General features: G+C 48.0%; 2 protein-coding genes across 2 annotated transcripts; both read left to right on the top strand.

Annotated features, from left to right (window-relative positions):
- Positions 1-9877: 9877 nt before the first annotated feature.
- Positions 9878-16078, top strand: LOC135830521 (protein 60A-like). Its single transcript, XM_065342768.1, has 2 exons — positions 9878-11334; positions 14649-16078. Exons 1-2 carry the CDS (start codon positions 10782-10784, stop codon positions 15557-15559), a joined length of 1464 nt encoding a protein of 487 aa, XP_065198840.1. The 5' UTR covers positions 9878-10781; the 3' UTR covers positions 15560-16078.
- Positions 16079-24920: 8842 nt separating this feature from the next.
- Positions 24921-27113, top strand: LOC135830520 (zinc finger MYM-type protein 1-like). Its single transcript, XM_065342767.1, has one exon. It carries the CDS (start codon positions 24921-24923, stop codon positions 27111-27113), a length of 2193 nt encoding a protein of 730 aa, XP_065198839.1.
- Positions 27114-27626: the final 513 nt, after the last annotated feature.

Genomic DNA, 27626 nt, shown 5'->3' on the forward strand with positions numbered 1-27626 from the left:
GATGAATGATTTGATGCAGCGTGCGGGTTGAAGACCCGGATGTCAAAGTAGCTCCGTTCAAACCGGCCGCCGTAGACTCCACTTGCGACATCATCCAGCCGACCCAGGTCTTCCCGCACAGCCGTTAGATAGCGCAATTGCTCCCCAGTCAAGGGCTGGAGGGATGGCTCAACATTGACGTCATGCGCCACACGACCGAGTAGCTGTGCCGTGAGATCTCTCACCTCATTGTGCCGCATTACAATGAAGCCGCCAGTAGCACAGAAGAGAGCATGATCAACAGACTCAGTGAATGTTGCACCACATGAGCAGGCTGACGGCAGTCGGTCTGGGTGCTAACCATAACAAAGGGCCAGCCCATCACAAAACTGGTCTTTGGACAGGGCGAAGCCATGATGTGCCAGTGGGCGGCATGTGAGGCAGCTAGACTCTGGTTCCTTTCTCGCTGCCAATTGCACGTTGGCCTTGAGGAGATGAATCATTAATTTTGCGAACTCCATGGCACGGTGAGCCAACGACCTTCGCTATTCGCTCCTTACCTCACCTTTGCATTCCCTGACCATAGCCAATGACTTTCCCCGGATACCAGCCCGAGTGTTGATTTGGTGGACTAGTGCGGCAGGTATGTGCCTGGAAGCCGAGTATTGAGTGGAGAGAGATGTAGGATCCACCTGGCAAGACCTCCATGGTGACAGGGCCCTTGAAAACCAATGAGGCTAAAGTACTCTTGGTCGATGTGCTGGCTAGTCAGCACAGGGATGAGCTTTGCAGTGATGTGATGTTCCAGTGATTCAAGCTGGTCAGCCACTCCTCCTAGTGTTCGACAGGTGAAAGGCGATTGTGCTGGAGGCCTTTGGTGAAGGTACTATGCTGCCTGAGGTTGTATGTGCGCATACTCTGTGGTGATAGCTACCTCAGAAAGCCATGGCATTCCTCACGCTTCTTCTGGACAAAGTACCGGCAGTACTCCGGTGTGCCGATGGCAGCGCCAAGGTATCTATGGCCTTCCTCTGTGATGTGGATCCCTGAGTCAGTGAAGCAACTTCTTCTCCAACTTGCAAGTTGGCTGGGCCGCGGTGCCAGTTGATGACAACCGAAACTCGGGCTAGACACAGCAGGCGGATGTTGGGAATGCATGCAGCATGGTTGAGGCTGTTGAAGGCGTAAGTGGCGTCAGCCATCAGCACGCCGTTGACGCCAAGGGAGTTGTACACATCCGTCATGGCATGAATGGCAGCCTCAATGCCGCAGACTGGGCCTGTGGAAATTTGATGGCTGCCTGCTGCAGGCAAAAACTGAGATTCCGCAAGCAAAAGTGTGAACTCTGTGATTTCTGCAGATGAAGGCGATTTCTGCGGAAACTGATTTTAAGCCATGAAACTCCATGGATTGACTTGAGATTTCGCCCCCCCCCCCCCCAAAAAAAACGATGTTCGTTTCAGGGACGACAAAATTAGATTTAACACCAGACTTCAAGCAACCCTTGCGGAATCTTCAAGCACCCATCATGCCTACTGTGAGCAAGGCCGCAACTGGGCCGTCTGGGGTTCAGTTCCTCTCCCAACCACCTGGTTTCAGTAGCACGGGTACGTAGTTCTGCTCTCGGTTCTACCAGTATGTGGGTGTGATATCAGAATACATGCACTGCGCTTCTATCTATCTCGGAAGTGATGTATATGTCCTTGGATGTGCTCCATGATGCATCTTGGTACGACTGTAGTGTAGTGTAGGCTTGGGTTATCGAGATCGCAAATACTAGATCAGATCACATGGGTATGCATCACTCGTATATCCATGTCCAAAGTTGAGGAAATGGATCTGGACTACATCGTTCGACCTTTTAAAAAGCAGATCTACTGCACTTACCGTGCAATGCATGCCATGCAGACGTTGCTGCCAGTTGGGCGTGGTTGCTCTGATCAAATCCTGCACACTGCATTCCTGTCTTGTTCGCCATCATTGCAATTCCAGCTTGAATCCAGGTCCTCTAATATTAGACAGATACACATGATGTCATGTGCTCAGGACTGGGTTAGACCCTGAGCCGGAAATAGGACACCCACGTGTCAGTTAGTTCTCAGCTAACAAGGTCTGCTGACCTCCTTAGAGATCTCTGCATCAGTGCAGCAGGGTGCCATGCCGCCGGTCACCGGAGAAGATATTCTTCCATTGTAAGCAGTATAGTGTTACCCTCATTGACTAGAGGAACTTGATGAGAGCTGGGATGCATCGGGTTGGTTTACTTTTATCTGCAATTGCAGGGTGCTCCAAAGCCGGGTATGATTTCGCACCCGGGAAGACTACATAACACATACTGTAATGATAGCATCCTTCACATAGCCAGGTGTGTTTGAAAAGAGGCTGACCAGCACCGGCTTCCTTCCTAGTTTCTACATTGTTTACTGTCAGTCTTTACTTCATTTTACTTAGTACTTCAGCACTTGTTTCTCGTTTCTAGTTGGTAAAACAAATCAGCGCCCAGGAAGGTTGTGTCTTTGTCAGTTGAGTGTGATGATGATGTGAACGGCAATGCATTATCGATAGCACCAACCATTGCAAACACGATTTGCCTTGCGTGGTTTAATCTTGATTGTATAGAATATTCTTTCACACTTTATTGAGAGACCTGATTCTTATAATTTCAGATTATAGTGGTAATGGTCTTACCTCCCTGTTCTTTTCCTGCATCTTGGTTTACAAGCTGTGTGCATGCAGTATCGGGATCTCCACTCCCCAGTGCAAGCTAAGCAGTATACCCCCCCCCCCCCGTCTCAATCCGCTGTCACTCCCCCGCCGCGAAGCCGCGCTCGGCCACCGTCCGCAGAACAATCGCTGCCTGGGGATTGACGATTGTCTCGCTGATGCACACCGCGACGCGACATGTTTTCGTAGCATTTGATCGAGGAGTTATTGTGGCAAAATGTAGATCATGACTGTAGACCACTAGCACTGCACTGGACTCCGTAGCTCGAAATCTGCATCGAATATCTAAGCTGCAAGTCCGACTGTTCGACAAATAATTCAATGCATGCAATGAGTTTGAGGAATGAGGGCCTCAGATCGATTACAAGACAGAGTCAGTAGTTAGTTGTAGGTGCATGCATGCCAACAGTGTGAAATTCGAAAGGTTCACTGGATTGAAATGTGTGAACTTTGAACCTTGAAGGTGGTACATGGTAGATCTACATGTACGTAGGCGTGTGCCAACAATTTTACCTGAGCGCAGGCGCTAGTACAAGGCACTGAACTGAAGCAGTTACGTACATGACTGTCGACTACACAGTGACGGTGTAGACCTGCGGTGGAGTTTTCATCAGTAGATCTACCTAGTATAAAGTACCTGCTAAGTGCTACGATGGGGCTGTAGAACTACGTGTAGATCTACATGATTGTACTGAGAACCAGGCAGTTTGTATGACTCCCTGCTGAAAACATTGCAATGGTGCCAATAACGCAATGTGCATGGCCCGACGAGCTGCGAGGTGACCTTGTCACACATGCACTCTATCAGCCTATGCGACGTTTGTTCCGGACCACATTTCGGAAGGCAATGCATGATGGTACTGAACTATATCACTCGCGCGGTAGCTGGACGAGGAGGAGAATGGCTGTTCTCACACCGCTAGACAGCCATAACAGATGGGATGGACACCTGCGTAGTGCCTAGTCGTAATGGGGTGATAACGAGTTTCAGGGGGACAGCAGCAACACAATCATGCACACATTTGGTCACATGGAGCGCAAACGGATGGCTTTTTGGTGGACACCGGCATCGGTCTGCGAGGTGGTGCGGGTTTACGTTTGATGATGGGAACACCTTGAATTGGCTTGGTATCGTCCTCATTCATCGCTGGGTTTGCTCCCCGCTGTGGCATTAGCGTTCCATGAATATGCGATGACTAGGATGAGTTGAGTGAATAAATGGATGCACCACCAGAATGTACAGTATGTTTTAAGTTTTAACCCACCAACCTCTGGTAGTTATCTCGTAGTCCTGTGAGTGTCAGTCATAATACCACAAATATAATACCAGTCCTGCACATGTAGGTGAGCGTGAAACGTCCTGAAGGCGTCTAATCAGCCCGACGATCCGATTTCTCGTGCGGGGCCACGCGAGATAGCATGCTACAATGTACAGTGGTGCTACCTCTCACCAGGAGTAGTAGGCTTAGGACATGACTGAGAACTCTTGCTATCACTTGTCAAGCCTTCCGAGTAGCAACAAGTGAGGTATTCAGTATTCACTGTCCACATATAATGAATATACTGCAAGCTAGACCTCTCAGACCGGAGAAAAGGACCATCTGCCAGCTGCTGAAGCAGCATCTGGAATTTGTAGTACGGCGTGGTACTGCTTGCACTGCATGGACAGAGATCATGGACACTTGATTACAACCATTCACACTGTTATTATTCTACGACTGCCTGTATTAGCGGCACAATCTTCCTCAAGCCTCCTTTACGGGCAAAATAAGCACAATGGATGGAATACGATACTGTATTAGCTCGCTTATACCGGTGCAAATAGATAGTTTCATAATGCTGTCCATTCACAAGCCACGCATTCTGGTGGGGCGTACAGGGCAGGGGAGACCGCACAACGATCTAGAAAGTCAGTATGCTGTATTGTAGTGTAACTGGCAGATATGCAGATGACAAGGATTCAAATTAAAACTGCACTTGCTACATTCCGGGCTGGTGGTCCTTCTCACAAAACACAATCTCTGGCTAGACCTCCTACGTCCCTGACACCTGAGTCCTGACCCTGAGACTCTGGCCAAAGTCGAGAGTTGTCCTGGTGACATCTACTGCTTTCTACAGCAGATGCTGCGATGCGAGCGGCGACATGTTGAATAGAGCGATGTCCTCGAAACCCATTTCCGGAACAGCGAGATAAGCTAGGAATGATGAACCTTTAGTCTGTGGTGACACGATTAGCCCCTCGGGCTACTAGTATTAGCGTAGGAATGACTTCTGTATGTTCGTCAGTTGTCACACACAGTGACTCATTACCACTTCGACTGTTCCAAAGTTTACTCCACAAAATGGAGCCCACAGCGCAGCGCGTGTGAACCCGGCTGACCTACATGTACATGGCATTGTACTCTGTGGCCTGGGCTTTGCACTGTGTTGTGGGCAGGCAAATGCAATGGTTCCTTGCGTCCACCGTGATTATCCCGTGATATAATAAATTATTGCAATCAGCATCATCGAAAGGAGTTGGGAGAAAAATATGATGTCTTTTGATATTATGAGAAATCAGCAAAAGCTTGATGAACAGGTCCCGTTAGTTGAAAGTATCTTTCTAATATGTGCGTCTGCAACCACAAATGCATGTATGGCAGATAGTTGAGCATCATCAGCGCATGGCCATGGGTGGACGTGCCCTTCTTGATGCCCCGGGGATTCCACGGCGCAGCACCCTGTTGGAATGCACAGCTACAAGAATGATTACTATAATCAATATGCAATACTGTGTATTTAGAGAAAGAAAATGTTGAGCGGTCTTTGCTGGGATGACAGCTACACCATAGCTCAGTGGTTAGAGCATCGCTTGCCTCGAGCGAAGGTTCGAGGTTCGAGTTCTGGTGGTGACAGCCAGTTTTCCCGTTTGCATCTTTCCCCCAAACCAATGAATACTAGTATGCAATACTGTGTAACTCAACGCAAAGTTGTTACAATCGAGATTTCTGGCCTTTCCTTTCCACCCACCATGTCAGCGACCACGGTGGTGCCGGTGCGGTGAGCCTTCAAAATGTGGGTACAACAATGGACAAAGAACTCAACGGATTGATTCAAATCAGGGCTTGTTGTACTACTGAACTGACTATAATAATTATTATTATAACTATAATTGCACATTGTAATACTGTGTAACTACTGATTACCACCATATCAACACAGTGTGTCAAGACATATCCTGCTCTACATCATGGTCTTTTTTTTTTCCGGCTGTGAGGAAAATGTTATCAACTCCAAAGCACGAAAAAGGCCAAAAACTAAACCAAGAACATATTATGCAATAACATGTTATTTATAAAGACAGGACAAGTGAATAATTAGTCAGTCCATTGTTCATGATGATCTCCGACGGTTCTACATCATGGTACATGCAGGAGCCGCCCTACTATCTTCACTGCTGCAATGCCAATGAGCTGCGTTCCAAAGGTGGGCCTGTCCCATCCAATCGGTCAGCGAACCCACCGGATTGTCTACGGGAACTGACTCATGCAGCAAATATCCGATTGGGGTACAGTATTCCATTCTGCTCTTTGGTACATGGTGCGGCCAACAGTCCATGGACTTGATGAAGGCATCACCCTAGCCTAGGGTTTTGACCAGGGAGTAGTACAATACCCCGCCCGGTATTGTACTACTCCCTGGTTATGACTGTACGTTTGGTACATGGAGCATCCCGGTATGCATTGATTTGGCTAGGGAGGCTGTGAATAATGTTGGAGCGGCGTTAATATTAAGCCACTGGCTATGCAACTCTGTTGTTATTTGCTGTGTTGTACGGGCGCCGGGCGGAGCACAAAGACTGTACTTTTGGTATTATGGAACACATGCATTGCTTTGGCTAGGGAGGCTGTGAATAACGTCAGAGCGACGTTGTCGATATCGACAAATGGTGGACAGGCAGTACACATCCGCGGCTCTTATCCGGTTATCTACGTTGTGACATCCTCGCGGTGGCTTTTGAACTGTTACCTCTACTTCTCCTGCTGAGCCGCCCGGCCGCACCGTGAGCGTTGGTACGAAAAAAGAACTACTATTGTATATGCAGCAGGCCAAGCTTCACACTCACATCTACACTCACATCTACACTCACATCTACACTCACATCTACACTCACATCTACACGAAAGCTGGCAGTGGAGCAGCATTGTACTATGCTACGCAAGTGCTGCTCTAATAAGGGTGTATGCAAATACTTTGGTTTTCCGGAACAACCTTTTGCCGATATTCCCGACAGAGGAAGTGGAGGTTTTAAACCCCACAGTGACATACAAATACGCGCCCCCGAAACACAGCTTATAACACCGGCGCTCAGCAACAGCTAGTACCTTATCAAATCACCATACTGTACCTGTATGGACACTGAGTCCGAGGCAGTCCCCTTCTGACACAAGTAATAATAATTATTATTAGTTTTCCCACTCTGGAGTGTGTTGGACACCCCTGGATAGTAGACTGGGGAACAATGAGTGGCCAAAGTGTGGAGTCTTTGCATTTTGAGAAACACCGAGTCAATGTTTACGTAACGTCGTTTTAATACATGACTATGTTTCAATCTCATCTATCCCGTTGTTTCTGTGCTCTCAAGGAAAAGTAAATAAAATAGAACAAACTACAGTGTTGCGCCTGTTGTCCGGAGATTGCATCATTGTTTGTTCGTTCGTTCGTTCGTGTGTTTGTGTGCTAATGATTCAGCTTCGCATATTCAACAGGAACTGAGCCCAGTAACAGAAAGTCGAATAGGAGAGGAAAAGAAGCAAAGGAGGACAGGAGAGGCAGGAGTTTTAGAAAGTATTCTGTCATTGCCTGATCATGTTTCTGTCCTGAGTAAGGTGCACACTGACCGTGTACAGTTAGCACACCGCTATCACGGAGAAGGAGGCCCTGCAGTAGTGCAGTCGTGCAATAGAACTTTACTGAAAAATCCATGATTATGCGGAAAGACGAGTAGAAGAATCCAAAGTCAACGCATGCTTACAGGGAATTATTAGTAGTCCCTGCTAGACTAAACAGATCCTCTAATAACCGAAGAGGCACAATATCTGATTATTCACCAGTATAATATCATAATGTGCTAATGCTTGATCGTACTACGACATCGACATAGTCATTGCTTGCCACTGGCGATTGTGGTTCTCACAAGGAGATGGTCATGACTCATGGGCTTGTGATCTGGGGACGGAATGTTTCCTGATTCTGTGTGGCCGCCCCCTGGCACGCTCAGGTGCGAAACTGAGCCCATGTGGAGAAGAGTGCTCGCTGCTGCGAGCATATTCACCGCTGAACTACGTCCTGTAGAGTGTAGTGCTATTGTGCTCACTACTTTATATACATGTAGATGTACAGTGATTGATAACAGCTCAATGTTAATTTACAAGTATGAGATACCGTGTGCTACGTAGGTCTATGTAATGGCAAATTGTGTGCAGCCTACAGGGCAGGCCAAGCGACTTCATCGCCTTTGACGACATCCATCAACCAAGCTCCTCATCTGAAATGGTCATGACCCATGACATGAGGCAAAGACGACGCCCTTTAAAGAGCGAATTCCGACGATGAAGAATCTTTGCAGTGTAGTACATACAGCACTAATACATGTATCCAAAAGTTTGTCCTCCAGTCTACACCCTGCCATTTGCTTTTAGGATGGTTACAACCAACTTGTAAGTGGAAGAAGGCCTTGAGTTGTTTTGACACGCACGCTAGCCACAGGCCTTGCATTTCTGCGCCAGGGGCTTAAGTTGATGCTGAGAGCTCCGGTGGTCGTGCCCAACCGCGAGATCTCCAATGTGATTCGAGCTAGCTGCATGCCGCAGAGTCTGGCCAACGAATCTCTTGCATCGAGACACAATGATACTGTTTTCATGTCATAGTGATCGCTGACAAAGGCCTGGAGCTGGGACTATGCAAATAAGAGCCGTGGTTACGTATTAGTTAATGTTATACGCACTCCGATTCCAGTCAATAATAGAAATTGGGTAGTGCAGGGTGTAGTATTGTACTGGTGTCTGGCGATCGCGATGTAGTGTTATGTGAGGAGTGTGGCGTACTGTGGCTAATGAACCACTGCCACTGGGCCATGGGGTAGGGGGTTGACCTCGACGTCCATGTCCAAGGAAGCCAGGTGTTCAGGCCATCACAAGAACACTCTTCGCTCAACAATGGGAAGTGCTAGCCGCACTAATCCTCATCGGGCCCATTGCTCTAGAAGCGATCAAACACAACTTAGACATCATAACTTGACTCTAAGCAGCGATGCGTTGTGATTACCGTCTCGCACGGGCTCTGGTATGTAACCTGTTTGGCGGGAGAGTGTGCATCGCTGCATGCACTCACTGTGCAGTACAATGTATTGCATGTATCTGGAAGTGCTTCGACCACGGTTACGGACTACGGTATTATCCCTACGTAGCACGATTCCTACTTTAGTACAGTGGGTTCCTTCAAATATCGATTCGTTTAGTATATTAATTGCACCTCTTCGCGTCTGAAGCATGTGAGTGTGAAAGCCATGGCCGGACACTTCGCTTCTTGAAACGATCTAGGATTTTCTCTCACTTAGGACACGCACCAGGGGACAAGTACAAATCAACTTAACGCTCGTTCTTGCCGGAACTGCCAGGACATGGCCTTTTCGGTCACGTTTTGCTTTCCGCTTTCCAGATCACCCAGCGTATGAGATGATGCCAGTGAAGCGAGCAAAACAAAACCTGCCTTCCCCCAAAGTGGGTTAGTTCTCAGCTAGCTAGCTGACGTCTCACACTACTACTACTAGTGACACGAAGACTACATTACGTACTCTTGGTGTCACGCCACCACAGCTAGGCGACAGGGTTTCAGATGCCTGCCTATCACATACTGGAAGGATGATAACATGTGCTTTTATGGCCAAGACGACCTCCTTTCGCATATGGCTAACGACTCCGGGCACCTCCCCAGATGTTTCGTAGCGAGAGCGGACAACAGATGGTGGCTCGTGACTGGCGGAGACCAAGATCAGCAATCGATGGTCACGTGAGACCCTAGGATCAAACATCGCGACCCCGACATAACCATAAGGCATAACGGCATAAGGCATACAACTATGTTGCCAACAGTTACATAGTGACATTGGTCGCATTGATCGGATTTAGCTGCAGAGGTGCGCCACATATTTTACCCGGTATTTCAGTTTCTCTACAGCATCTCATCGGTCTATTTTCCCTGGCGGTGTCGGTCGAATAGCTTACAGCTACGTTCAGTAATAGATACACGAGCGCAGGCTTCTGAACTTTCTCAGTTTCCTCCTTTCCTGGAGCATCATTGTGCTCTGACTGCATATTCAAGTCCTACAATTGACTGTTACTTCAGCCCTGTGTGTAATGGCCGATCTTTCGCGCTACCACAGTTGCGAATTTCACTTGGACGGCGGCCTCGCCCGCACTAACAGTGTTGCGACTTCAATGTATTTATACTAACCACTACCGGCAAATACTCAGAGTCTTACGAGATTAAAGACGCTGTGACGTCACCTCCGGAAAACGCCGTATTGCCCGTGCCGTTGAGATCTGAGAGTGCCTCGCCGAGTGGGAGTGCGTTTACCTAGATCTGGTGCTGCGCGGTTTGCACAAGGTGGACGCACAGCTCCAGGCACGAGGCGTTGGCTGCGGCCCGACTGGTTCTGAGCGGCACGGAAAGCAACAACTTAGTTTGTGCCGGGTGCGGTAGTGCGTGTGGTGACCAGTGTTTTGCTTGCAGTGTTCGCGCACATCTCGACGACTTGATCTTGGTGGTGGCCACAGTGGAGATGATACTGGAATTCCGCGAACGCTCACGATTCGGAATTGCTATAAACCACTCCGGGCAGACGACCTTTGCCTTCGTTTGAGCGTTGGTGATCTACTTCTTGGATTCTTGCCATTGTAGTTCTGTCGTGATGCGTCCGACTCGAGAAAGACTCCTCACCAATTGTGAAGTGCAGCACGTTTTTGTTATCCAACAACACTTGATAAGCGCCCGAGGCACTTGTGAGGGTGAACAGTTACTATCTTTTGTTCGAAGATATGAGTATTCACGATCCTACCTCGACGCTATCACCTCGCTCCCGCAGGACGTGGACAGATGGTGCCTGTCGAGCCTTATCAGCAGAGCGACGGAGAGGTGTGAACGATGACAGTGTGACATCGAAAGTGTCACCCAGGGTGGTGGGTGTTACACGCGCCGGTACTGTCGGCTGGACGCTGCACTGCCTGGTCGCCATCTTGATGTGCGGTATGATGAAGGTGTTACCCTTGGGTACGCCTGCTGAGGCATCTGCCGCCTGGCACCAGTCCAACCGAGCCTCCGGGACATCAACAACAAGCTCCCGCTCGAATTATGAATATGAGGAGGGCCTGTCGAAAGCCTATGACGAACTGCCCAGGACCGGACAGCACGCCATGTTCCCAGAAGTGGAGGAAGATCGCCGATCCGCCATTGTTCCCCCCGAGGAGCTGAGCTACATGAAGGACATTTACAGTCAAAGAAATGAGCAACTGCATGCGGCCAGGATGGTGAGCGGCGAGGGGAAATGCCAAAGTCCCTCTTCGACAGTTGTACATTCCTACCCGTACAGAGGTAAGGCAGAGAAAGATCAGTAAACACTGTACATACTAATAGTACAATGTAGTTGAAGAAAGACAGCTGGACATTGACTTCACACCACTCCAAATCAATGTCTCTGTCAGGCGCTTTGAAACTGCTCAACCGGACTTGGTAACACGGTTTGGAGTGGTGTTACAAAGTGTCGCACGCTGAAACCATGTCTGCAACGAAGTCTTCATTGGGCTAATGCGAGCGGTGTTGCCAGAGGATAGTCAAAACTATTAATTCTAATCTGAACACGGCCATTGCGCACGCGAATACAAATTACAATGTCAGGGGGACCTTACTCACGAGGAATTGCGAAGTAAAACCTCATATCCTTTGCGCGAGCATGGTGAAACGAAAGCTTATAATGAATGCAAACCGTACAGTAGTACAAACGTTCCTCGGATCGGAGTCACCTATCCGTAGCACACATGTTTCCTGTTCAGAGGAGCCCTACTGCATGCCAGTCCACTTAGAGCCGATGGGACTGAGTTTGTAACCCGATCTCATGGGGGAGTAGCAAGCATGGCAGTCTATTTAGACTACTGGTGTAGATCCACTGACAAGGAGTCCTCAGTGAGACCAGGATGGATGGGAAAGACCTATCTGTCACGCCATGATTCGAAGTTTCCAAGTGTTGTCCGCCAAACCTAACAGCCTAATGATGTATCTCCAAAGAAAATCCAAACCTACAAGTATGACGTTGACAAAAGTGATAGGAATCTACCGTATTGACTATTGTCTCTGGAGACTCCAAAAGATGTTAATACAAACAGGGCCCTGAGGAGCCCAAGGATATACTTCGAAGGAGTCGAGAAACCTCACAAGTTCAACATTCACTCGAACAAAAATAGAAAACGCCGTGTACTAAAGCAATCAGCCCTGTCGAAAGCCCCTCGAATTCCAAAGCCAAGGCCCAAAACTAAAGTCAACACAGTTGCTTCTACATGTACCGGTACATGTACTTCCATAGTACTGTAGCACACCTTCATGCGACCTAGTGTTCCGATGATGTGAATCATGCGCTGCAAGATCTTATGCCACTGGTCGGGGGTGCTGATAGAAAACAGAATATCACCAGAGAGTCGTACAGGACTTGCACGATCCACTCACTGCATGGTATCCACATCCAATATTGGTCTACCTTACCAATCCGGGAACAGTATACTTCGAAGAAGGAGCATTGGAGATGCGACCTTGTCCATGAGCCACGAGCGACTCGAGTGCACGCAGGCCTGGGCTGCGTATTCTAAAGGCAAAGGAAAGGTAGGAATTTCTGAGGGTTAGAGTGGTACGAGTACATGTATATGTACTGGCTATATAGAACTCACTGTAGCCTTGAATAACCAGTACCCTGGAAAGAATGTCTCGCCGAGTGGTGGGCACGATAAAGCCAGTGATAAAGCGAACGCTGAAAAACAGCAGAAGGAAGAGTCGATCTTTGACAACTCTGCTTTCTCTTCTTCATCACAGTGAGAAGGAGAGAGGCCAAAAGATACTTGGTAGGCTCTGACGTCATGCATGGGAAAGCTGGGTACAGTACCATGTACTAGTATGTTCGTGTAGTATGGCAGTAGTCAGGGAATAGTGAAGTACCAGTAGTATAGTGTACCGAATACTCCCTAGTACTAGTACTTCCCTAGCACTAGTGTTTTTGCCCCTAACCTAGGTGCCGGAGGGGAGGGGGGCAGCTAGGGGTCATGTTCTTCTCGTGAACTCGCCCCTAAAACCAAATCGTGAGAGCTAGGCGTGCTGCAAGAGGATTTCCTCAAGAGCCTGCCATAAAGACCACGTGGACGAGCATTGTACGATACAGTAAAAACTGTACCATCCATCTAGAACACAAGTTTCATTCAGAAAGCTTGAAAAGCAGTGACGTTTGGTAGACCTACGCAGTGATACATGCAGCATGGGGGACAGAAGACGGGAGACAACTTAGACAAGCCGAAGGGCTGGGATAAAATGAAGCAGTAGGGCCCAGTGACCTGATCAAAGAGTAAGGTACTGTAGATAAGATACCGGTACGCGGAAAGGGTGAGGACCCGGTATGGCAGAAAGAACCTCTCGCATGGAAGCCAAGTCAGGACAGTAGATAACTAGAGAGTGGTTTCACATCCCTGTCATGAGGCTAAAACATTTATTTTTGTAGAAAGTGATTACGGCATGTGGGCAGTTGAACAAGCATGCCGACATCATTTGACCCATGCTATCATAGAGTGCAGGGGCGGAGTTGGAGCCGATATGTCTACCCTGTATGGTAATGAGATAAATGTGCAACAGCTATAATATGCCATGTCACGTGGACTCCCATGATTAGAACCATTAGATCATGTTCTGTGGCGCTAATCGACTCCTCGATCCTCGCCAAACCTATCATTCCATGTCTTCCACCTGCAGCATGCAAGTAGCAGTGTTTATTGTGATTCCTTGTCGGCCCTAACTATTAAAGTGGGTTTAATTAACGGCTTACAGTCCTAGCCTCCATTGGATCATTCTTCACACAGGAGCGTATACTAATAGGTTCGTATAGGTTGCTGGACGCTCAGCCCCTACACCATCGTTCATTGCCAGCGAAGTGAATACTGTAGTAGTCATACTGGCCGAAGTTAAAAAAATCCCCTCAGCATAAACTAGTATCAAGAGTATTTATACATGTTTAGTTTACTCTTGCTACTATTTTGACCGTCTACGACTAAAAAAAAACACATCTATCGCTACATGTATTGAGACTCATCTGGCGTTCAAGTTCGAACTTGAATCCTGGAGCCATGGTTAGTAAACATATTAGGTTTTCAAGAGTTCCAACAGAGCAGACACAAGTGGCTGTTTACGTTGCGCTGAGAATCCATGAAGAGAACGCCTACACAATACATGTACAGACACCGGGCTGAGTTCCTTTTGACAACCTCTGCAACATTTAAAAATTAATAGTGTATTGCGTTTCAGAGGGACTTGAGAGTGAAGAACATGTTGCTCCTCTGAGACTTACCATCCCGGATCCCAGAGAGAGTCGCCGGACTCCCTGAATCATTTCCAAACTGTGGAATTAGATTAGGGCACATGTAATGATACTTCCAAGGCAAAATTAGGAGCTCTGTGCCCAAGAGTGAAGTTATAGTAACCCAGGGCATTTTCTATCCCCGTGTTCCTATGCACGTAGCTGAAGATTTACGAGAAGGTGCGGGGTTCTCAGGGATATTCTTTGACTCCTGTAGGTTCGTCAATTCTGGTTGGTTCATAACGCATTAGTGCGATCATTTTCTTCTCTTTCCTGGTCGCTTCTCTTCCCATCTCCATTGTAGGACTTCAGGACCGCCACCTGCATTTCAGAGTTCACAGGACCGCCGACAGTGAGGACCTCTGTCACGCAGCGCTGCGCATCCACCTGGTCTCCTCGGGAAACCTCCAGTCCACAGCTGGATACCTGCGGAGACTGAGAGGCAGTTTGCTAATCAGGTTGGACATATTCGCTCTCCGACCCTACAGCAATGCCACCATGCTAATCAACTCGCAAACAAGAACCCTTCCGTCCATCGACTCCAGTGGCTGGTTCAGTCTGGACGTCACGGACGCACTGAGCATGCACAGTCGGCACTCCAAGGGCGACTTCAACCTGTTCCTCATGCCCTACGTGCAGATGTACAGTAGTGGTGCAAGGGTGAGGATAACGACGGGTCGTCGCCATGACAATCACCCCCAGCTAGTGGCGTACAACTACGTGGATCCGGATGCGGAAGATGAGGAGTTTCTGGCGGCTTTGCAGAGGGTTCGGGAGTTACAAGACAGTGCAGAGCAGGGTACGGAGCAGCAACATCAAGAACAGGAAGCGAGCAAGGAGAACAGTCTGTACGCCCGTCGGAGAAAACGAGCCTTCTTCTTTCACACTCAGCACTGCAAAGTGCATCGGAGGATCGTCCCCATGAGTGCAATTGGATTTCCGCATGCCATTATTCCCAGTCAGTTCCCAATGACCTATTGCCAGGGCTCCTGTCACCATCCTGTCGTCCACCCTATCGAGTCCAGTGTACACGGACGAGTCATGGCATTGCTCAACGTGATGGGCAGCAAACGCCAGCGACCTCGGGCTCCACAGCCTTGCTGCGCACCCAGAGGCTTGCTAGCCGGACTGGACATTATCTACTTCTGGCCGTATGGTGGCTTCACCATACGTTACCATGCCAACATGATAGCGACGGCATGCGGCTGCGATTGAGGCAATTTGAGCAAGCAACGGATTCCCCTATCAGTTTGTTCAAGAGCACATAACCTATGGGAGTTTTTTTAAGCAACGGATTCAATTGCCAGTTTGTTCAAAAGTACAATGTACCTAACGCCTGAGAGTTGTGTACTCCTGGTTGAAACATGCAGTGCGAGTGTTGAATTCATTGAGTACTTGTTATTACGGTAAGGTATAACCTTGGTAACACTGATTTGAGAAACAATATAGCCTTGAAAAGATACAAACCTGCTACTTGACATAACTAAGCTACTATCAAGAGTAAATGTCAGGAATTTTGCGTACTTTTATTTCTATCTGTTGTCATATCGTGGATAAAATAGTTTTTGAGTACATGTAGGTGGGGAAAACTTCCATGTTATCCTCCGTCCATTGTCATCAGTCCCACATTATTAATGGTGATGCACCCGGTGTCTGTTTTACCCAGTACAGTACCACGAATCATAACGATATTCTAATTGAGGAATGCAATAGCTATTGTAAGTGAAAAACGTGCTTGACTTGAGCACATGGACGATTTATCCTTACCACCCTTTTCTATAACCTTTATATGGCCGGTGGTGCTCCCGTCGTTCTTTATCGCCATCTAAAGCATCAAAGTAACAAACTTCTAACATTATCAGCATCTTCGAGTATTGCCTTCGAGCTGTGATTGACCAATACAAAGCACTCGTGCTAAAACAAGGTTTCTGTCGGAATACAAGTAAGTTACGAGAGTAGTTTAGTTATGGAGCGACACCTGTGCTGACAACTACAAGTCGCATAATGACCCGTGGAGAGGCGTGATTGAAAAAAGAACATCTGTCGCATGCTAATAGCCTAATATGGCAATTACTTCAACTCACTCTCTAGCCATATGCTAAGCTTTACAGTGCACATGCACCACTAAGATCGGGAGCGTCCTTGGAGACTGACAGGGTCACGGATAGCAACGCCAAGAGTCCATAACGCTATGTACTCTTGGTGATAGCCAGCCATGGTATACATGGTAGGGTGAAAGTGAAATCTTGATTGACCGAGCTAGAGGTCAACGACACAGTCATGTTGGCGTGATTATGATTCCTGTGCACATGTGATCAGTAGTTTCTGATAAGAAATCAGCCAATGGCAATGGCCTTAATGTTATGGGATGTGGATCTACGCCTCGTGCACACGTTCGCCTCAACTTGCTCAAGTCCATGTATTCCCCCAGATAGGCGTTAGCCTTTGGGTAATCCTGAAACGAGAGAGCTTGGGAAGCTCAGGGCCCTACGCTATGCTTTGTTTCCTAGCTCATCGTGCATGTTGTTAGAACTGGTGGAAATGTTCTTTTCCTTTGATTAGCTACAACATTGTATTGCAAAAACCGTTTTCAATGAGTTACTGAAGTAACGTCTTCTGCATAGCTACGAGACTGGCGCTGACTCTGACGATCACGGACGTTCTGGAGTCGACGCGATGTCTGTCCTGACGTTTCCTGGAACCGGCGCTGACTCTGCCGATCACGGGCGTTCTGGAGTTGTTGTTGTTGTTGTTTATTTTACTTCGCAGATTCTAACGGAGTCGACGGGATGTCTGTCCTGACGTGTCCGCCGGCGTCCTGGGACCGGCGCTGACTCTGCCGATCACGGGCGTTCAGGAGTCGACGGGATCTCTCTTCCGACGTTTCCTCTGACCGGCGCTCACTCGACCGTTCACGCTTATTTTGGAGACGACGGGATCTCTCTTCCAAAGTATGTTTTTGCTGACGCATCCTATCACCTATTCGGCAACTAACGTCCATTCTAATTGCATTTCCTCCTCGTCTCCCTATTTCTTTCCAGAAAATCAGGGAGTTGTATACATAATACTGAAGTACGACGAATACGGTTCGGGACAGATACGGGAGCCAGCAAATATTGTGGCCAGCTGTGTTTGATGGTGCGGTAAGGTACGGGACAGATACGGGATAGCGCCAGACGCTAGACGGAGGTCCGTCCGCTACAAACAAACAAAATAAATACCGTATATTCTCTATTATAATCAGGGAGTAGTACAATACCGGTATTGTACTACTCCCTGATTATAAGCGCCGTGCTTATATTTTTTCAACACCCCTCTACCCCGTGCTTATAATGGAGACCGTGCTACCAATACATCCATACAGAGCAAGAATAAATACATGCTAGATATTATCAGTGCTGCCAAATAATTTTCGCCCAAAATCGGACACCCTTCACCGCCAAGGCTGGCCACATGGTGCGAATTTTTCTCCTCGGCAATTTTTTTACAGAGAATTCAAAATATCGCCTAAAATACCATGAAAATTCGCTTTGTTGCCATGGTAACCCCGGAGTTGTCATGAATTTTGTAATGATGAGTGTGGTCGCACACTGACTCTGTACAGACTGTCAGCGTACATCTGGTACATGCCAGCCTGATCCAGGCATGTTACTTTGCACTTCCACAGCCAAGCGCTAGCCTTTTTAGAAGCACATGTACGGATTTGTGCCTTCAGTTGCGCTGAAAAGTGAAAGTACAGGACTTCTGCATAGGGAAGTAATGATCTCCGACATTTTGGCTGCTTTTCGGACGTTTCCCTTTTCGGACCGATTTTCGGAAGAGCCTTCAAAAATCGGACACTGTCCGAAAAATTGGACGGTTTGGCAGCACTGTATTATGCATGCAGCATTGATTTCCACCAAGACCGTGCTACTACTGTGCTAGTAATAGAGACTGTGCTTATAAATGTTTCGAAAGGTGCTCACAGTGTGCTAGTACAGTCGTCCCTCTCTAATCCGGCACCTTTTGCAACGGCATTTTCTGCTGGATAAACAAGGGTGCTGGATTATCAAATCCTGTCCTCCAACCCGGCCGACCTACTAACATACATGTTTGTGTCGTACGTCAAAAACGCAGGGATTTTCCGTGTCAATCCAAGTACTTTGTGGAATACATGTCTATACAGTGAATAGGATATTCCCAAGTGTATGTTACATGTAGAATGCTCCCTGATAAGTAGTTCATGCACTGACCAAACTGACATAGATATGCTCCGTTAGGGTATGCGATGTACAACTGCTGGATTAGAAAACCAAATAATGTACAGTTTGAGCGATTTGTTGCAGAAAATCGCTGCTGAAGGCGGAATTCAAGTGCCGGATTAAAGCGTAGAAAATGAACTGAAAAAATCCGTTTTGCCAGAAAGTGTGCTGGTTTGCAAGGGTGCTGGATAAACAAATGCCGGATTAGAGAGGGACGACTGTATTAGAGACTGTGCTAGTAATGGAGACCTGTGCTTGTAATAGAGAATATACGGTAAACACCAAATTAAAGCTGTGTGGACCCTGGCTAGCGCCAGATGTTACTAAAGTAACGTCTTGTGCATAGCTACGGGAATTAAAGCTGTGTGGACCCTGGCTAGCGCCAGACATTACTGAAGTAACCTCTTCTGCATAGCTACGAGAATAAAGATAATAATTATTATTATGATTGTACATGTATCTCAGTGACCTCGAAGCATCCGTTGAACTATCGCTACAACGAACCCGAGTCCTCTTTCGGACAGACATCAATGCCACTGTAGGAATTAGGTGAGCAAATGTAAGACATGTACATGTATAAGCAAGAGTATAATACTCTTGGTGCTGTATAAGGAATACCGGCACTACTTTGTAGTCATTTCGAGATGGATGAGGTCACGGGGTGGTCTGAGTATCGATGAGGGTTAGCCCCCAGAATTGGCGGATTTTGCCGGCATAATATTTGGCATAATCTTGGAATTTACGAAGTAGTGGTTGCGACTTCGGCGATGATTTGTAAGAAAGGTTTGCTCCCCACACCGGAGCTCGCGCTATTCCGCCGACTTTTCTTGACACTTGACTGACTCACGACTGCCATCCAGAGCACACGAGAAGTCCATCGAACCTTCGACTCGGCAAACCTGCAAGAAAGCACCACTCCCTGCTCAATACACAGTGTTTCGGGGAATTCACCCCTCATCAGTTGAGCTTGAGTAGGCTGAGGAAGATTGTGCCTGAAGAGCACCACTTATATAGTGCTCTCCAGGCACAAACATCACCAGGGATACAAACTTACAGAGACGCTCCGCTTCCAGCGTGACAAACAGCGGCGGAATAGCGCGAGCTCCGGTGTGGGGAGCAAACCTTTCTTACAAATCTTGGAATTTCGTCAAAAAATTACGCTCCGGCATAATATACGGATTCCAACGTGTAAGGTCAGCATAATCTTTCGGTTTAGACAAAAAAAATTATGCTTAGGGCATGGCCGTGTGTGTATGCGTGGTTTCTCAATCCTTTATGTACAGCGTGAATACATAGTGGAACCGAGCATAATTCAGCATATTTGTTGGCATAATTGTGGCATAATCAAAAGCATAATTTGACGATTGGCCGAGCATAATCCGCCAATGGCTAATGAGGGTACTATTAATTCAAGGGGGGCGTTCGAATTTTCTTCGTCAACTTTTGGAACAAATTTTTAAAAGAGATCAGTTCGAGTGTCCCAATACGGCAATAGAACGGTTTCTATCGTTTTAGAGTTTTTCAGTGGAATTGTCATGGCGATAATGACGTCCGATCAGATCGACCATCTCGACGTACATGATATGTAGCTACATGTATTCCAAACTCTTCGGAACTAATCCACCTCTCCCATCGGATGAGGTTGTGGAGTTCCGTTTTTCTGAAGAGGCCAATAAGCCACCTCTTCAGAAAAACGAAACTCCTCGAAAGGTCAAAGAGTGACAATTCGAACGCGCCCTGAAGGTGAAGGTAACCAATACTACATGACGTGTGTAATAGTACATTAGTCAATCTGCGGACAGAACTGTTTCGACCTTTGTGTACTCATCAGCGCAGCACAGAGAAGATGAGGCCGAACAGTAGTACAGTTTGTTAACTGTACTACTGTACAGTAATTATGTTGTAGCGTCTCTGACGTTCTCGCATCATGACATCATCATTTGTTTGCATGTACACGTCATATTTTCCTCATCATCACAAACACTGATTCACCATACTCTCGCACACATTGCTAACAATGTCAGTAGTCAACTCTGACAGTAGCACCAGGAGGTGTTACAAGCCTCCTGGTTTCAATGATCTCCACAAGCATACTAGTACTAGTAGTGAAGACGGTGCGTATCTCTACTCTCTCCTCACGATGAGGGTACAGTTTGTATACTAATTTTATAGGGGCTTAATGTCATGGACATGTACAATACCAAAGTACATAACGGGATTATGTACTCTTGATAATACCCAATGCTGTAGACAGGAACCAGAGCCTAGGAACCATAATATCTTTTGGGTACATGTACAATGTATAAGAGTGAATTGCAACAGAAATGTCGCTTTGCTGATGCCGTGCTTTGGCAAGTGGTAACAACAGTTTAATGTCTATTAAACATACATCGTAACATGTCTTGTATACAGACTAATACATTGCGTAAAACGGTGATACAGAATATTGCTTACTATGACGTGCGTTGCACTGCCCTCCTCCCAATACGCACCTTTTTTCTACCGGAAGGGTGCTGCCCCCTCCTACCCTCCCATCAGTGCACTAGTGGGCCCATGGCTAGGACATTATGTGGCACCCATACACGTACTGGGCCATAGCTACATGTGCATGTAGCACTCAGTCAAGGCCAATCAAGGAGGAGGTACTGCACTCGCCTGCGACCCGAGAGGTCGCGGGTTCGAGCCCCGCAGTCGCACATCTGACTGCAAAATCCCCACGACGCAGCTCACCAGATCAAGGTGTGGGTCCTCTGCACTCAGTAGAGTCAAGTCGAGCGAGCTGCTACTCCCGGTGCCAAAAGGCGGGCTAACGCCCCTACATGGCTACTTCCCCTTGTCTAACCCCCAAGACGAAAATCATGATAGTAGCCGACTGGCCGAAATTTAAAAAAAAGGAGGAGGTGAGGGCGATTATAGCCAGCCATGGCACTTTTAGTAGCTTGCATAAAAGAATGATAACAGAGAATGCAGGTGTGCACATCACAGCTCAACTTCTGAAGCCAAAGGCAGGAGGGGAAGGGAGGGGGGGGGGGGGGGTATCAATCTGGCCCGGGTCCTTGAAAAGTAAAGTGGTGTTATGTACTGTACACGCGTTAGAGTGACTGCGTGAGTGAGTCGTCACGGATCAATTCATTGCTGGACTAAGCAATACTACTAGTATAGGGCTTGAAAGTGATGACGTCAAAATGGCCAGGGAGTAGTAAGTTGACATCAGATTTCTATTTTTGGATCCACTAAGGTGTGACTTTGCTATTGCCTAAGTATGTGGGTGCATAGCAACCCACTCATGTCGCATGCAGGTGTGACTTTGATTTCGCCACCAGTTGTAACCCCGCCCCCAGTAGCCAAATCAGTCAGTTTCACTGGCTACATCACCATGCTGTGGGTAAGACCGCTTGAAATGTGCTTGGATCCATACAAAAACTGGATCCAAGTGGATCCAGTTTTTGAATTTTTGAAATTGTTGCTATGCTGTGACGTAGCACTTTCAAGCCCTATTGCCAGTCCACTTAGCGTGACTGTGTGAGTAAGTCACGGACCATTGCTGGGCAAAGCATACCACTGAGTGTGTACTAATATGCAGGGATAGCATGATGGAGCAACAGCAGTAGCACACAGTGGCACATGACTGCAAGGAGAAACACTGAATTTAGAAAGCGATCCTTCACAGGCTTCAGCTTTTCTATAATTGTGGTAACAAATTCAATGTAAGAGCTAACGACACAGAATAGCTGTTACATGATTGTAGCCCAACAGCTGTCCGCTTGCCTGAACTGGTTGAAGCAGGGCCGCCGGAACCGGTCCGGCTGGTCCGGCCATGGCCGGACCACTTTTCCCAGCTGGGTGGTCCACCTGATTCATGCAAAACCGGTGTAAAAATTTTTAGAGGGTCAGGACTTGGACTTGTGACAAGGATCGTTCAATGCACGACCTCACCTTCCACCAAAGCACTGCAGCATCGGTCTCTCCTCCATCCTATCGAAAAATACATACGCGAGTCGGAAACGAGCGAAAAGCACGAGATCGAGCGTCGATCCGGGTCGAGAGACATCTACGTGAATGCTGTACGAGGAAGCCGAAAAAATGATTGGTCTTTCGACAAAATGTGCGCACACGTAGATGTCTACACTGCATGCATGCATGTTAGAGATATCTACATACCGGTACACCCTAGCCCTGGCCGTATCAGGCCGTCAAGCGTAGCATACACGTCTACGTACACTGAGCTCACGATCTAATCGGGGTCCCGGGAGTCGGTTGAGGAGTCAATGAGGACAGGATGGAAGTCGATGTGAGGTCATACCATGTACATGTAGATCTAGTACTGTACTAGTAGTAGTAGATTCTACGCACCACCAAAACGATGCACGTCTTGACCCCAGATTTGGCTTGCCTTCGTGATCCGTGGTCAACTACTTTGGGATACTTGGGATCGTGTTTGGGCCGGAAGACTGGCCGTTGGCACGTGTAGCGTGTACACAGGCCTGCTGAGGGCAACGGAAACGTTACTTCCCGTATGTCACATGACTGTCGCCTTGGAGTCGACCAATGACAGATCAAATTACGCGGGCTGGAAAGCGCGATCCTGCCTGATGAATGGTGATGGAACTAGTTCCACTGCCCGTCGTCAAGTGACGACGGGCAGTGGACGGAATCCACTGCCCGTCGTCACTTGACGACGGGCAGTGGACAGAATCCACTGCCCGTCGTCACTTGACGACGGGCAGTGGACAGAATCCACTCATGAGTCTACCATTTCAATGACAAGCTTCTGTGGTCTGAAAGTACATGCAAAAGTCGTGTACTGAGTCTGTAGTCCGTGTCCGGTTGTCGAAGTCACTCTAACTCAGCTCACACTGACACAGCCTCATACAGCCATACAGGGCTCGAGTCAAGTCACAGAATGGTTCATGTAAACTCAAACGTCAAAGATTGTGAGTGATCTCCTTGGCTTGGGTGCATACGGGAAACACGTTCCAGTCACTCATACTCGGTCAGCACCGCTGCTCATCCAGCCCTTGCCGCTATCGCGGCGCGGGCAGGATTCCGCGGTACTGCCCTCATACTCGTGCAGGAACCTGTACTTCTTGTATTGTAGGAGTAGTTTACAGCCGCGTGGGCAACTAACTTTAGGGTTCACGGATTGGCATGCTAGCGTCGCCAGCTACATCATGCACGTGACAGGCGCGTGCATATACTGTCCCACACAATCGGTCAGTGCTCAAATCGCATTTTCCCATCAATATCACTCACTTTCAACTCTACGGGATTCATTACGGTTGGCTCAAACTGCCTGAATTTTTGAATCCACACGCACGAAAGACGTTCCAAGACTTCCACCGTTCGTATTTTTTCAAACGAGTTCCGGGTTTTCCAGTAACTTTGGCCAAAGTTCGGCTAAAAAAACAGGGGGAGCCGTTGCGTTTCCGTAAAATACTGAACGGTAGAAGGATAGCCAAGGTCGAGAGCAAAACAACAAGCCATTATTTGTCAAAATCGAACAAGAAACGGCTCAGCGCATCTATTTTCCGTGCACGCGCGCGCGTACTTTGGCCGACAAGGTGTGGAGAATTTCTGAAGAAGAAGAATAACAAGAGCAGCAGCGCTCGGAACAGCCGTGCTGGATACTTCCAATCCCGACGATGGAGCGTGTTGGCTGTCGTGAGCTGCTGAAACGACCATGACATTTCTTTTTCTTTGTATACCCTACATATCTTGACGTGCCCTAGCTCAGTTTCGGCCTCTTTACAGGAAGAATATTTTCTTCCATGGCATCAGCGGCCAAACAGCAAGAGGAGCAACAGATCGAGATTTGCAGGGCAAACAAAGGATGCGTGCAGCTACATCTAGTCAGGTTCGATGCAGCTGCGCTTTGGCAGAACCTCAGCAGATAAGAAAAGACGACAGAGTGTCTCAGATGGAACTGGATCTTTCGCCAAGACCGCCACCGCCGCCATCATCAAGTCCAGGTCAGTCAGAAAAATGCAAAGCCCGAGTGAAGTGAAGCCGCTGAAGCCAAGGAAAAATTCAAAAAGTACGCTCTCCGGCTAGACTTCGAGTCGATATTTTTTTACTTCGATAGGCGCTGTCGCGGCCTGTAGCGCGCGTCCATAATCCAAAATGGAGGCGCACGTGACGGGTGCTTTTAGTGGCAAGCCGTGAACCCTAAACTTACTTCCTGTAGACTTTAGTTGATCTACGCGTATACGGTCTACAGGATCTAGGACTGCAATCATGTCATGACACTTGCACGATACATCTGACTCCAGTCGTTCCAGCACTACGAGTGCGAGTAGTTGCAATTACAGTTCGTGTTCCGTTATCCTGATGGCGTTATGGCGTTGTCAAAACATGCCGGACCGAGCTTGAGTGCTCAGTTGGAGCGGGTTCTAGTTGTGGAGGACAAACCCTTTCAACCGCGTGACCTTACGTTCCCTCTTGTCGCATTTGGTGTGAAGAATGTTGTGTGCCGCTCCTTTCAGCCGAGTTGGTTCTCCTCTTGGGAATGGCTACATTGGGATTCAAAGAGCGAGCGTGCGTTTTGCCATACCTGCTGCTTGGCTGTTTCGAAGAAACTTTTGATCGCTAGCTGTGCTGATGGTGCGTTTCTGACGAAGGGGTTCCAGAACTGGAAGGATGCGACAACAAGCTTCAGGAGGCACGAGTCGTCCGAGTGCCACCGCGAAGCTGTAGAACGATTGCTAACAGTACCTGCCACCACGAAAGACGTGGGTGAACTCTTGTCGTCCAAACTTGCGGAGGACAAAAGGGCTGCCCGGGAGTCCTTCCTGAAGATTCTGTCTGCTCTTCGATTCCTCGCTAGACAAGGACTTCCCATGCGTGGTGATGGTCCGCAGGAAGAAGATGGCAATTTCAGTCAGCTTCTAAAGCTCACCAGCTCCAGTGACCCAGCTTTTGCAGAGTGGTTGCAACGCAAAAGCAGCAAATACACTGGCCATGATATGCAAAATGAGATCCTGCAGGTCATGGCTCACAGGATCCTGCGTGGAATTATCGAGGAAATGCAGGGTCAGTTCTTCACAGTCATGGTGGACGAAACTACCGACTCTAGCACTATTGAGCAGATGACTGCCGTATTTCGTTGGGTGGATGACCAGCTGGAACCACACGAGGAATTTATTGGCATGTATGCGCTGGAGAAAGCCGATGCAGCCACGATTTTTGGCATGATCAAGGACGTGTGCACAAGACTTAACCTACCATTAGAGTTCTGCCGTGGACAATGTTATGACGGGGCATCTGTCATGAGAGGGCATCGAAATGGAGTCGCAGCACAGCTACTACAGATAAACCCCAGAGCGTTATACACTCATTGCTACGGGCATGCCTTAAATTTAGCTTGCCAGGATATGGTTCGAGACATCAAGTGTATCAAGGATTGTCTTAACACCGTGTTTGAGTTGTCAAAACTTCTGAAATATTCCGCGAAGCGCAATGCCACATATCAAAGGCTCAAGGATGACATGGCTCCTGACCAAGCAGGATTTCGAACGCTATGCCCCACAAGATGGACCACTCGCTCAGCCTCCCTCGCTAGCATTGTTAGCAACTACTCCGTCCTGCAAGCCAGCCTTACCGAGTTTGAGTCAATGGCTACGTATGATGCCGAGATGTCAGCTCGTGTCAGTGGAATTGCACACCAGTTCTCGCTGTTCAGTTTCCTATTTGGAGTTATGCTGGGACGCAAAATTCTTGGCCTTGCCGAGAACCTGAGCAAGACGTTGCAGAAGAAGGATATTTCTGCTGCAGAAGGTCAAGCAGCAGCAACCGTCACTCTGCGATCCCTGACAAGCCTTCGGAACGATACATCCTTTGACACGTTTTGGGCGGACGTTGTCAAAGTGCAGTCAGCCAATGACGTGGATGAGCCGGTTCTAGCGAGGAAGCGGAAGACACCAGCTCGCTTTGCTGTCGGCACCGGCCAGGGTCACTATCCTGAAAGCCCTGCTGACCATTACAAGCCCATCTACTTTGCCGCCATTGATACTGTGATGGCATGCATCAAAGAGCGATTTGATCAGCCAGGGTACAAAGTGTACAGCTGCCTGGAGGGAGTTGTCCTGAAGGCTGCCAATGGAGATGATTACAGTGCTGAGCTGGCACGGGTTGAGGACATGTACGCCACGGACATCAATGTTCCACTGTTGCAAACACAACTGCCGCTGCTCAAGTCCTTGTGCACAGGAGGTGGAAACATCTCAATTGGCACGATCAAGACAGCCCTCCTCAACCTTGGTAGAGGTAGGGAACTACTGTCGGAGATATTTGCCATCATGAAGCTTATCCTCGTCATGCCTGCAAGCAATGCCACCAGCGAGAGGTCATTTTCAGCTCTTCGACGACTGAAAACCTATCTCCGCACCACAATGGCCCAGGCTCGCCTTAATGCTTTGCTTCTGCTGCATGTCCACAAGGACAAAGCAGATTTGCTCAGCTTGCGGCAGTGTGGTGATGATTTCGTTGCCGCCAATGAGCATCGGTTAAACATCTTTGGAAAGTTTCAATAGACATAATGCTTTGCTTCTGCTGCATGTCCACAAGGACAAAGCAGATTTGCTCAGCTTGCGGCAGTGTGGTGATGATTTCGTTGCCGCCAATGAGCATCGGTTAAACATCTTTGGAAAGTTTCAATAGACATCTTTCCAGAACAATCCTGATTCCTTATAGTTTCATCCGTCACATCTGTCTGTCTCTCTCACGAGATGCCAAATTGGCTCATATTTACGTAAATTTTCCGAATAATTTCCCAATTCTGATGCCTAATTGTTACTAATTGTATATAGTTCCATCCGTCACATCTGCCCATCTCTCTCACGAGATGCCCAAATTGGCTCATTTTCACTTAAATTCTCAAAAAATTTCCCGGGGGAGATCCCCCGGACCCCCCTTGGACTTCGGCCGGACCACTCGCAAGCTCGTTCCTCCGGCCCTGGTAGGAAGCAAAACCTACAAATCGACGAACCTCGGTTGCAGAGCTAAGTGGTTTGAGACTGGTAACCGAACTGCAATTCTTGGGATCA

This window comes from Sycon ciliatum, unplaced genomic scaffold (assembly GCF_964019385.1).
Source record: "Sycon ciliatum unplaced genomic scaffold, ocSycCili1.1 SCAFFOLD_803, whole genome shotgun sequence".
Taxonomy (NCBI): Eukaryota; Metazoa; Porifera; class Calcarea; order Leucosolenida; family Sycettidae; genus Sycon; species Sycon ciliatum.